The sequence below is a fragment of the Triturus cristatus genome, chromosome 1_2, assembly GCF_964204655.1.
Source record: "Triturus cristatus chromosome 1_2, aTriCri1.1, whole genome shotgun sequence".
In the NCBI taxonomy this organism is placed as follows: domain Eukaryota; kingdom Metazoa; phylum Chordata; class Amphibia; order Caudata; family Salamandridae; genus Triturus; species Triturus cristatus.
This window is the reverse complement of record NC_140580.1, coordinates 842,385,876-842,399,000: the sequence shown is the minus strand read 5'-3', so window position 1 is coordinate 842,399,000 and position 13,125 is coordinate 842,385,876. Positions and strand designations below refer to the sequence as shown.

Below are 13,125 nucleotides of genomic sequence, written 5' to 3'. Positions count from 1 at the left end.
TTGACTAAGCATTAAATAGTAAGAGGGTTATACTATGATTAGGTCTTCAACAACACACAGCTAAAACCTCAAAACTAACCATGGGTTTCTGCCTGGTTTCTTGCAGCCTTGTGCAATATGCATGCTGACCAGGAGGCAGGACGAGGGTGGGGTCTACTGGATAAGTGGCTTACGGTAGTGGGCAGTGCATTTTATCACCTTTTCCAGATGGCAAGACCACCAACTCTAGGGTGTGGGCACTTCACCAACCTTTTTAGGCCCTCAAGAACTTAGTGCACTGTACAATAAACATAAAAGTAGCAGAAGAGTAATAGGGAACAAACAAATAAAGATAAATCCTGTAATCAGGAGGAGGAAGACCATAATGGAAGAAGAAACATAGCTGTGCTATCTGTGGGAGACATCTGTGCACAAGACATCCCCCTTTTGAACATACAACACAGAGTGAAAGTGTAAGGAGCTGCGTTGGCCCATCACCAAAATGGTCGATGTGCATGAGGACCCAAGTACCACATTCGAAAGTAAAACGTCTGAAACTGCAGTAAAATTCTTGCATCTTCTCTACTTATGCAACGTTTTTGATTGGTACATCCCACCATTATGATCATTCACATGTTGTAGCCTTTGATTTCTGAAACCTTCACATTAAAGAGTCATATAACAGTTTAATGTTTTAAAATGTATTTTTATTGACATTAAAAACAACCAAAGTGAGCCAAACTGGCTTATCTTTTCATTATTAAAAGATAGTTGGTCTCTCAGAGGAGTATCACATTTGGGTCGGCAGAGGTAGCCTGATTTCAAATGAAAATGCATTATTTCCCAAGAGGGCAGTAGGACTGGGACCGAGTCAGTCACATATCAGATGCAGGTCAAGTGCAGATGCTGTCTGAAATGGCAACTGCAGCATGGCTGTCATTCATCGCTAAGTGGTGGGGAAAAGGGAGCAGAATGGAAGGGTGAACATGCTCGGTCTCTGTTATTATTATAGGTTTTAAAGATAGTTTTCCATTCTTCCCACAATTGGTCATATTCCCTAACATTGAAAACATAAAAGGAGCTAAACAAAAACATCCAATGGCACTCTCTAATTGTCACCCAACTCTACTTGATACAGGTTAGTTGTAATGATGTCAAAGTCGTGCTCACCTTAGAGAGTTGCCACAGAATGGAATTTTAAAATTGGGCATGAGAGCTTTTACCTCACTTAGATTTTTTTTTTAAACTCGACATGAGCATCCACCAATCATCAGCAGGGGTCCCAAATGCCAAGTTTGCCAATGCCGATCACATAAACTCTTTCTGACGTTATTCATGTTTTCAGGTGTCATCAGCTTTAGATTTGGGATACCTACTCTTCCATGAATCACTTGAAACTTCTTAAACAACACTTCCATTACTTCACAATTATTTAGGTTTTCAATTATGGTGTCGATTGAGAGACCCGCAGTGTTGCAAAAAGCCTCAACCACGGCTTCAAGAATGTTCATTGATCTGTGCCCTTTCCCATCCCTGTTGCACAAATCTCACCTCCCCATTGTTACTCCAACTATCATAACCATGGTTGATCCTTCAAGGATTAAGGTATACAAATTCTGCACAGGGGCTATAAGGCCATACTAAGGGCATCACAGAACTAAACAAATCTCTGTTAATATAACATGACGTCATTCCTCTTGTAACCGGACATAGTTCACAACAGGCTTGTCTCGAAGAGTCTGACCACAGTAAAATCATCTAAGTTGTCACATGGAGTGTGTTGTCTGCTTTCTCCAAAGGGCACTTGGTTTCCATCTTTAGTGATGCCTACAGATCATCAGCTGGTCTATCTCAAATGAACAACGTCTTCTCCCCCATAACAACAGCCAGATCTTCTTCATTCTTCAGGGATCTTTACTTTCATAGAACTCAAACCACTTGGGAGCCTCAATACTTAAAAACTTGTATTAAAAAAAAAGATACAGTGATTAAAATGTATTCGGATCATCCAAATCGGTTGTACTAGGATTTAATTAGCTGGAACCCACGCGATTATTGGAACATGGAAATACTTAATCAGATGCAAACAATTGTGCTCTGGTCGGGCGAAGGAGCAATGTTGGATTCCTGAGTCAAAATTTCAAAAAAGAAGCAAGCACTTGTGGGGATATCATCCTGACTTCATGGCAGTCAGTTCCTGCACTGGTTTTCACATTACACCACCCCAAGCACTACAATCGAGATTTGTTATGGAAAAATAGTGAGCTCTAGATTGATAAAGTGCCAATTCTCCGATCACCTAAACCCTGGGCTGGAGCACAACTCCTATTTGACCTGGTGTTAAATTCCAAGCATAGGCTTCACTCCAAGCCGGGACAACTACAGCTAGAATGGACCCCACATGCACCACTTTTGTGTTCTACAACAAAAACTCTGACCAGTGTAGAGTGCCAAGAAGGAAGATCTCAGAGATCACAAGTGAGAGGATTGGCCTGCCCCCCACCAATTATAAAAGAGAGTCGGCCTACCCCCTAACCTCATGAAAGAGAGCTAGCCTACCATCTAACACCCATAAAATGTTTGGCCTGCCACCCTTCCATCATAAAAAGGGCAGTCCAGTCCCCTCTACCATCTTAAAAGGGGCTAGCCTACCCATTCTCACAAAAGAGTGCTTGCCTACCCCTGCCCACAACATAATAAAAGAGGGTTTGTCTAACCATAACACCCCAAAACATTATAAAAGTGGGCTGGACTACCCCTTTGTGTACTATAACATCACAAAAAAGAGGTCAGACTTACACCCCATCACCATAAAAAAGGGCTGAGCCATCACGAAAAATCCATGAACCTGCTCATGGACTGGCAGCTAAAAATACAATTATGTGTTGCTCTAATGTTACCATGTTAACAAAGTAGCAGTCTGTTCTGTGGAAGAACATTTAGGCAACAATTCAGAAACAGTCCTTGATATTTGGTAGTTAGCATCACGACGATCCAGAAACAAATACATCACAGCTGGCATCCAACATCACTGCGGACGTTCCCCAGAAAAACAGTGCAATTTGCTGTTCCTGAGTTGTAGCCTCTTGGGGACTTAAGGTGGTCAGATGAGGCTAGTATGATTAGAATAAGAGACGGAGTAAGGAGAGTGGGAGGAGAGTGAAGGCGAGTGACAGAGAAACCATTGGGCCATGGCTCGCCGTGCCTGAAATGCAGTGGTCTTTGTTCTGCCCAATGCATGATGCATAGGCCATGACATGTGGAATATAGTTCTGTTCATGTACGCCATGCAGGAGGTGTGCCATAGGACCCTTTGAGAAAACAGCCACATCTTCACCACCATGGGTCTCCTGTTTCAGTGGAACTGCTGACTGGGCCAAGTAGTTGCGGTTCGCTGCAAAAAATATATATATATATTGTTATTAAGCATAATTGGTGTCGAAACACACATGCAATGGAAATCTGAGACCATCACTCATTATGAATAAAGCAAGGATATTAACGGGAGGCAAATGGATTTTACAGTATCCATGTAGTAAACTCCTCCTCTGTTTCTCATCCCTCTTGTATCTAGCTAATCACTGACAGCGCTCCCTGCTTCTATGTAGAAACACAAAAAAGATGATGGGAGGAATATTTGCAGTAAGTCTAACCACTAGCAATCGTTTGGGTTAGCATTCCAACCCATTGTTCTTTAGACCACAATACCACTCCTGATTAGACCCACCCATATGCAAATCAGTCTTGATCCTGCTCCAATAGGAAAAGTCCAGCCTGAACTGCCAAGCCAGCTCCTTTCCTAATTGAAATGCAAGGAACCTACGACCGATTTCGACCTGAATTAGTCCTTTTCACTGCGATTTAGCTTGGATCCAGTGGTACAGTGAGCAAGGGCCCATATATGGGCATAAACTTGGGCATTTGAGGTGTTGCATTAAACACATCAAAGGTGATGGGGGGAATGTTTCCAATAAGTCTAACTACTGGCAATCGCTCAGGCTAGTACTCCAACCCATTGTTCTTTTGCCCACCATACCGCCTCAGATAAGACCCACCCATAGGCAAATAAGTCTTGGTCCTGCTTCACGAGGAACAAAGAAGCCTGAACTGCCAAGCCAGGGCTTCTGCGAACCAGAAAACAAGCAACCCAAGAGTGGTTTCGGCCTGATTGTGCCAGTTTAGTCACTGGAGCTTGGTTCCATTTGCAGAGTTAGCAAGTGACCCACGTCTAACATGGCCACTTAGGGCATTACATCAGACACCAAGCATGACCAAGAGCAGGACCAAGACTGATTTGCAAACATCTAGGCCTAATCTGAAGTGGCCTGGCAGACAAAAGAACGATAGGTTGGAATGCTACCCCAAGCGATTGCCTTTGGTTAGACAAATTGCAAGTATCCTCCCATCACCTTTTGTGTATTTGATGTTTCCACGCAGTGGTCAACAGGATAACTGGCTTAGGAGGGGCTGTGCAAATCTTTTGGTCACAAAGACACACACACCTCTCAGAATTTGCTCACAGAATCCAAGCTTTGCTCAGTATAAATAAAAAAACATGGGGTCGATTGATATAAAAAAAAAAAGGAGTTATTTAACAAACAACTATACAACACCAGAGAAAACAGTTTCCTCCATGCCAGCAATCCTACATCCTGTGGCAGAGAGGGAAACATGGGTCCAATAATGGAGGTGGCTCCATTTGGGATTAATAAACAACGTCTTCGCTGGAAATCTCTGCTGATACATCAGCATGTGCAGGACTGCAAACTAGGAGGCAAAGGAGTGAGTAACCTGGCCTGAGTTGACAGGAGCTGATAGGAGCACAGAAAAATACCCTAATGCATGCTGCAGTGATAAGGTCACATTGCCAGCTCTTCAGCTATGGACTGAAAGTGTCTAGTACGCCATAATGGAATACACTCTCTGAGCAGAGGAGAGTGGGGAAGCAGTGGAGGAGTGGCACGGATGGGTCTGGTGAGGGGTAAAGAAACACTGTGAATAAGGATCTTTCTAAAATGGAAGGGTACATTTATGAAGACTGTTCTGACATCAAAGGGACAATTCAGTCCCTGTGCCGCAAATGATAAGGTATTCAAAATGTCACATTATCAAACAAGGCTAAGAACAGACAAAAGAGAAAAATACCATTAGGGGTCTAAGAACAAGTGTAGGGGGAGAGGGCTAAGTGTCCGCAGTTGAACTCCCGGCAGGAGGCCAAAACTAAATGTCAGGCATGGATCCAATTGAAACAGAATGGAAAGGAAATGACGCTTTACATATGAAGAGTAATTGGGGGTCACTAATAATTGTGCAGTGCTCACAAGAGGCAATCTCCTTGCCAAAATAAAGGAAGCATTAGCAAGACCAGTTACAGGAAGTAAATCCCTGAGAGGCAGAGATAAAGAGTATCTCATGAAATGTGGAGGAGAGTAATGCCAAATGTAACATTCCTGATGCTACAGAACACTTTTAAGCGTTCAATAATATTAACAATAATGTTGACATAGGGAGCGATTGCCTTGGACCCCTGGGAATGCAGCCTTTCTGTGAATCCATAAATTTCTGATGGTAGCATCCTAGCACACCTAGCAACCTGTATAAATGTTTTTGTGGGTACAGCTTTCTTGTCACCGAGATCTTCCCCAGTTGGCCAGCTCCCCCAGATCATGCTATTTTTGCTCCTTTTCAAAACAACCAGCATCTCCTGAGTGGCACAAAGCTCCCACTATAACCAAATATGACTAGAAATTAAGGTTCCATTCCAAATGAACCCAATGCCGACTTCACATGGACATGATCCATGTACAGATCAATGTAGGGTCCCTGATCTCATAACAAGTCGCTGACTCCATTTACCAGGCTCACACACTACTCATGTCATGAAAAGATGAACAGTGATGGGGCAGCACACTGACAGCCCATTTGTACTAGCCCTCCAATGCATTTTGTTTGATTCAGTCCTGAATAATGTTTATACTCACAGTCCCTGAAGTGTTTGTTGCCCAGTATTGGCACCACAAGTGATTGATAGCCATAGGCAAGTGTTACAGAGATGGTAAATCATAGGAATAAACATGAGTCTGATTCACCTGAAAGGTTCTAAACCATTACTAGTGATGGATAGGAGGACATGAATGCTAAAAACACACTGAAAAAATGTATCTTTCTTTGTTCAACCCTCATTTGCAAGAATCTACAAATGGATTTACATTTTCTGCATTGGCAGAAGGGTTAAGTGAGCCGTAGTGACGGTCAGTTATTTCCCTGCTAAGTGAAAAAGAACTTTGGCTCGACATATCTGGGAAGGTTATCAGAACTCTACATTTCTCTTCCCCTCCCAGGTCAGTAAGCTTCCAGATAGTCCTCTAGGCACCGCTGGGACTGGAAACAGCCAATGGACAACATCCAAGTCCAGTTCCCATGACAATGTCATGGCCAAGATGTGCTGGTAGATACTTAGAGACCTATAAATCTACACACGTTCCTGAAAAACTCTTTAGTATCTGGGGAAGGGAGTAGACATTCTAGAATCCCATTGCTGGTGCAAGTGCCATGATCAAGCTGCGGAACCATAACAAGTACACCTCATGAAGGAGTACACAGAGCATGTGCGGCTACTCCTAAAATAAAGCTATATCGGTTCCTTCTGGGTTACATCATTGCAGGAACAGCTCACTCACAGAATAAACACCTCATCTGTAAGTCAGACTCCTTTGCTAACTGTCCTGCAATGGCAGCACACAATATATAGATACTTTGAACTAAATAATTCAACTTACTGGGAGAGATACAGAGATCCAACCTGAGCAACAGGATGAGAAACAGTCCCAATTCTTCCACCATTTTCTTATCAAATTTAGGAGCTAAAGAACAGCAACTGCTGTGGCTGATTAGGCGAGTCAAAGTTGTGGGGGATCATGGCTCACAGTTAAATTGAGCAGCATTCTCACTGTAATGCGCTAAGAGGTGCAAGTGATGGTACAGCAGAAGAACACTGGCCTTTGTTGAAGGCTGATGGTAGACATTTGATTAATGTTTTCCTTTAACTCCAATGTCTCCATTGGTAACTCTATTCCACTTTGGGGGCGCCATCTTGTTTTCCTTTACATCTGCACCTCTAGGCCTTACTTTCTTGAGTGTCTCCCACAGTTTCGCTTCATACCCTGTATCCTCCACAGGCTTCAGATTAAAAAGAGGGAGTACTCTTCATTTTATTTTGTTAGTGAGGAGTCTCACAAGCAACTCAATCAGAGGCATGTAGGTGCTTTGCACGCTGTCTTTGCCCAAGCTGTAAGTCGCTGAAAATGCGACTAAACAAGAGAGGCCCTGGTGATTTCCTTAAAATTTGAAGCAATTTCCTCTTCAATGTCAGGATTATGTAAGAGGTCTACAGTTGTGAGGAAATCACAGTGATTTTATATTCTGCCCTACTCCTACTTTGGGATTTAGTTAAATCGGTGTGAACAAGCAGTGCCCTTTAGCCCTTGGAGTTCAGATGAGAACATAATTAAACAATATTTCAAATTGAAGAGATCACAAGCAGCACATCTAGGATGTGCCCAGCAAACCTACACTACAGTCATTGTTCTGGAGTGTCTGGGGTGCAGCACATCAGCACCAAGGTGCACTGGCATGGAGATGTGAGGGTGCATGCACAAAATGGCAGAGTTGTTGTGGGTCAACACTGGGGCGCACTGACAGCTGTAGTGAGGTATCTGAATAGCATTGCGAACTGTAGCTCAGGTCACACTGGTGAAGTTGAGTTTGGGGCTCCCGGTGCTAGGTCACCAGAGGGTACTGGGCGTCCTTCAGGTACACTAGTATCAGTGTGAGGATTCTGCAGGGGGTGGTGCAGGAGACTATTGAGGAGCAGTGGAAGAGTTGCATGTGAGTATCAGCAGAGGAACAGCAAGGATTGCTGCCAATCATGATTAAGCTGCTTTGGTAGAGTGGCTTTTGGGTTTTAATACTGAAATAAGGGTACTTCACAGTGCTTAATTTGAGCCAGTACTCTCTGGTTCTCAGCACCAGCACTTAATCATCAACACCGGCGCTTTTCATGAGCACCAGTTAAGGATACACTTATTTATGGTAGGCATGGGGTGATTAAGTGATTTTCCCAGGATGTTTAGCCGATGCGGAGACTCGAACCTGGCTACCCAGTTTAAATGTTAGCAGCTCTGGCCATTACGCCACATTCTCTCATCTCTTTCAAGGTTAGTAGTGGGTTCTGTTTTAAGCAGCCCTAACAGGAGAAATGGGCTGGTGCAAGCTGCCTCCTGACGAGAGCCTTAGCACTTTTGTTTACAAATTAACCACTGGTACCTCATGTTAAGTTTGCGGTACACTAACAGAGATGGCTAGGACAGTAGCGGCTGGCATAGAATGAGGGTGGAGGAGCGGAAGGGAGGTAGGTGTCAGGGGACAAAATAAAAAAAATACCACTTACCTGTTCCGCTGGCCACGTCTCTCATCTTCTTCTCGAGTCCCGGAACCAGGAAGCACCCAGGCTCCCCATAGCCAATCACAAAACTGCAATGCAGGGTTGTGATTGGTCTGAGCACCATGGATTGGCGCCAAATTGGGGGCTGGTAGCCTGGGCATATTCCCCACCAGACTGTGTAATGCAGCCTGAGGGGGGAACATGTAAAGTGCACATGACTGTTTGGCTGGACCACGGCGGCCGGCCAAGCAGTCATGGGCACTTGGAGTGTGCAAATCACTCCCTCCCCATGTGCCTCCAGCCCAGCCCCGCCCGCCCTAACCCAGCCTAACCTGCAAAAAATAAAATGATAATAACTATGTTATTTTCATTTCATTTTTCCTGCTCAAGGAGCAGTGGGTCTACGCTCCTCCGCATTAGCGGAGTAGCAGCCCCTGGGCTAAGGTCCCCAAGATCATAAAGAGAAGTTGCACCATCTTTATTGACAGGACCACTTAGAACTGAGTGACTGCATTTAATGTTGCTATCTTCAAAACTCACTGATATCGACGGTGGAAACGTTCTCTCGCATGCCGCCCACCAGCTTGAAGCCTGGTCCATTTCCGTACAGAATGGAGGTGTAAGAAAGTTTGTCGACATCGCTCATGGCCGGAGCCAGGCCTGCAGGAAGAGAGGTCCAGAAAAAGAAATGGGAAAGGAAATTCAGTTAGGTGGAGAGAAAGATGAACATTATTTTTATTTGTGGCGTAATAGCTCATCCCCACTGGGGGCATTATAATATTTTACACTATATCATATTTTAAACTATCACTATTAGAATGTTATTAAAGACCCATTCATGAAAAAGTGAAATTTTAAAAGATGTGCCATATGATATGTGTACCAGGGGTATTTCTAAGCTGTGAAATGTCACCTTCTCATTAGGAATAGTATAGTTTACTATTCCAACACCTTCCCTACTGTTACGTAGGCTGGAGTTGGAACAGTAAATTATACATTTCTAATGTCAGCGCACCATCTACTGCGAGTCGATGTAATGACTTGCGTAGTAATGGCTTTGCGTGGTAACTACGCGGTCGTTGTAACGGTATCGCGGTGTGATGACCGCGATGTAAAAGTCAACCGCGTTGCAATGGCATGCGATGTATTACTTGCGTTGTAACGAGTCATATTCAGTTATTGTTTTAAGAAATGTATGTTTTTGTTACGGACAGTGTGCAATATTTAGAATGTGTTTTATGCAACAATGTGAATTCAATCAATGCATTTGTAAATCGAATGTCTACATTAAAAGATGTTCCCAGTGCTGCAAGTGATGAAAGGGCAGCAACAATCTAAATAAAAAAGCCTGGTCTTCAACAATCTGCAAAACGCCAAAAAGGAAGTGCAAGTCCGGATTTTCACAGGGAGGGAGTTCCATAAAGTAGGAACGTGAACACCAATAATATTGCAATTTAAATTTTAAATGCATGTTGCATTTAAGTAAATTAAAAACACGTTTGTTTTGTAGTTCCTTGACACAGAGTAGATTTAGCAAGACACACATAAAGAAAAAAAATTAAAGTGTAATGTTGATCAGCGTATCTTTTTGCTGACATTTTTCTACGTTTACAATGTTTATTTTCACACACTGGGTGGACTCCTTGGTAGAGGATTGCATAAAGTCATGGCCCGCAAGGGCAAACATGTCAGGTGTGCGGATTAATGTTCTAAAAGTAGCAGTGTCATTGTGAAAGTTTTTCTTTTTTACAAGCACTGAAAGAAAGAGGAAATACTGTGTTTAACTTTTTCATTTGTTTAGGGAGGCTACATTTCTTGCAAATGATAGAAAATAATTCTCAATTACACCTCTTTTCTGTGAAATGCAAGCTTGAAACCACTGACTCGCATTCAATAAAAAGGAACTAAGTGATTTACTTTAATGGGGACAAACCCCTCCAAAGACCCAGCTTTAAAGTGTGTGTATAAATATATATATATATATATATATATATATATATATATATATATATATATATATATATGAAAATCGTTTTTTCATTTGCTAAAAACTTTGGCGCCATTTGACGAATCTTCACGAAATGTTCAAAACTAATTGTTCACTCAGGTGAGCTCCTGTCGTAAAGGTTTCGGGGTGATTCATCAAGGGGGGGAGCGAGGAAAAAGGGGGGTCCCAAAACGTGTTTTCTCCATGTTAATTTCTATAGGGAACTTTAGACACGGCTACAGCCTGAACTGCTGAACGGAATTACACCAAATTTGGCAGAGAGCTAGCTCTTGGTCCAGAAAGCATGCTTTTGTATGGTGTAATTCCGTTCAGTAGTTTTTGAGATATTTAAAGATGTACAGATATCGATATTTAAGAATTGTGTGATCTGATTGGCTGAGCCCTCCGAGCACGTGCTTGCCTCTGACTGACTGCCAACACTTCAAACCAGGAAGTGTTGGCAGCCATCTTGTGCTTCACACTGAGGGAGAAGAAAAAAGGTGAGAGAAACATACAAAAACAAGAAAAGGGGACAGGGTAAAAATACCCTGACCCTCATGCCCAATTTTCGCTGGGTCGCGCTGGGTGCGCGAACCACTTTGAAAAAGAAAAAACGAAGCGCGGTCTCCCGCGATTTGTTTTTTAAAGCCCCTGGGTTGGCCAGGTCCCGGGGGCAATCCTGCATTTTGTAGTGAGGGCCCCAGCAGGCACGGGAACTGCCACCTCCCTGGGGCTTTATATTTTATGCAAGGGGGGCATATGGCCCCCTGCAGCCCTGGGGACCGCCACCTCCCCGGGGCTTTATTTGAATAGGGTGGGGTCCTCGCGGGCCTGCCCAAGCCCCGGGGACCGCCACCTCCCAGGGGCTTCATTAATATACCTTCAGGTGCCTCACGGGCCTTCTTCCCAGGGATAAAATAAATAATAAATAAAGTGTGGGGGGGCTCGAGCCCCCCACACTGCCCCAGGGACCACCACCTCCCCGGGGCACTGTTTATTCAAAAGTAGGGGTCCTTTACGGAACCCTGGGCCCCGAGGACCACCACCTCCACGGAGCTATGGAAATGAAGGGAGGGAGGCCGCGCGGCCCCCTCCAGGAGCCCTTGATGGCCCTGGAGACCTCCACCCCTCAGGGCCTGCTCCTGCAATGTCCCGGGGTACCCACCCCTGGGACATTGCTGTTTGCTATGGCAGGGTGGGAGCATGGCTCCCACCCTGTCATAGCAGACTCCTGCTTTGCTTCATTGAAGCAAGAGCAGGAAAACCTGCTCTCGCTTCAAAGAAGCAAAGCAGGATTGCTTTTGAGCAAGGGGAGCTGCATGTCAGCAGCTCCCCTTGCACAAAATCAATTCCAGCTCCTGCAGGAGGTGGGGAGCCGGTGGGATCATGTGGGCATTGGGGCTCCCCTCATGGTCCCCAATGGTGAGGCCAGGCCTCGGGGAATGGAGCCTTTCGGCCCCCCTCCCCAATAATAAATGTTTTATTTTATTTTAAACGGAAAGGCCGGCCTCGGTGATGGGGTCCCCGGGGCCATGATTGGCCTTAGAAGGGGGGCCATGCGGCCCCCCTCCAAATATAAAAAAAAACATTTAATTCTGGCCATGCCTGGAAGATTGGGTCCCCGGGGCCTAAATTGGCCTCAGGAGGGGGGCCACGCGGCTCCTGGCACATTGCTGCTGGGTGGATGAAGTCCACTTGTGTCCTGAGGTCCCCAGGACACAAGAGGACCTCATCACCCCCTCAGCAGTGCGCCAAGAGGCACGTTTGCAGAGTGGTGTAAAAAGAGGACCACCTCTCTGCAATCCAGCTCTGTGGCACTTACTGGAGGTTACTGTTCGCCCCTAGGGACCCTCTGTATTCAAGGGGAATTAATTCCTCAACTTACAATGCGCCAGGGGGCACGTTTGAAGAGTGGTGGAGAAAGGGGGTGTGGCCTGGCATGAGAAGTTAGCAATCCTGCTGCGTGGGACTTACTGGAGGTAATAGGAGGGGTAGTTGACCCCCAAGGTTGACGTTGGGGGCTAACTACCCCTCCTGTTACCTCCAGTAAATCCCACACAGTGGGATTGCTAAGAGGTGTTCGGAGGCCACGCTCACCTTTCTCCACCACTCTGCAAACGCGACTGGTATGTTATAGTTTCAAATTAGCATTTAAAAAACCTTTGAAATTGACTGAAAAAACCATAGGTTTTAGGGATGGTATAGTTAAAAATTAGCATTGAAAAAACCTTAGAAATTCACTGAAAAAAAAGATAGGTTTCAGGGACGTTATAGTTTGAAATTAGCATTTGAAAAACCTTAGAAATTCACTGAAAAAGCCATATGTTTCATGGACGTTTTAGTTAGTTGTACATTTCACTCGTATAAAACCAGAGAAATTAGGCTGTTATAGTTAGTAGAGCTAACTATAACTCAAGCCCCTGCAATACACTGCTGATGATGTCACATATTACATCACTCATGGCATGCTCAGTGACATCACTGATGACATCACTGATGACATCTCAAATGACATCACTGATGACATCACTAATGACATCATCCACGTAATCATCTGATGCACATCCTCACACCCTATTAAAACCTTTCATAAACCCACTCTAAAATACAGACTACCAATATCGAATCCATAGACACACCAATAACAGTTAGTACATACCCGCTCAGTGATTCATATGTCTACACACACATCCTCCCACTAACCCATACAGTCACT

General features: G+C 44.4%; 1 protein-coding gene across 3 annotated transcripts in view; it reads right to left on the bottom strand.

Moving 5' to 3' along the window:
* Positions 1–667: 667 nt before the first annotated feature.
* Positions 668–13,125, bottom strand: part of ALPL (alkaline phosphatase, biomineralization associated) — a 312,269-nt gene continuing 299,811 nt past the window's right edge. For all 3 annotated transcript variants that reach the window (XM_085608992.1, XM_085608990.1, XM_085608991.1), the window contains exons 11-12: positions 8,963–9,082; positions 668–3,373 (exon numbers count right to left, since the gene is read on the bottom strand). In XM_085608992.1, the coding sequence (XP_085465118.1) occupies positions 3,102–3,373; positions 8,963–9,082 (392 nt within the window). In that variant the 3' untranslated portion in view covers positions 668–3,101. The remainder of the gene's footprint in view (positions 3,374–8,962; positions 9,083–13,125) is intronic.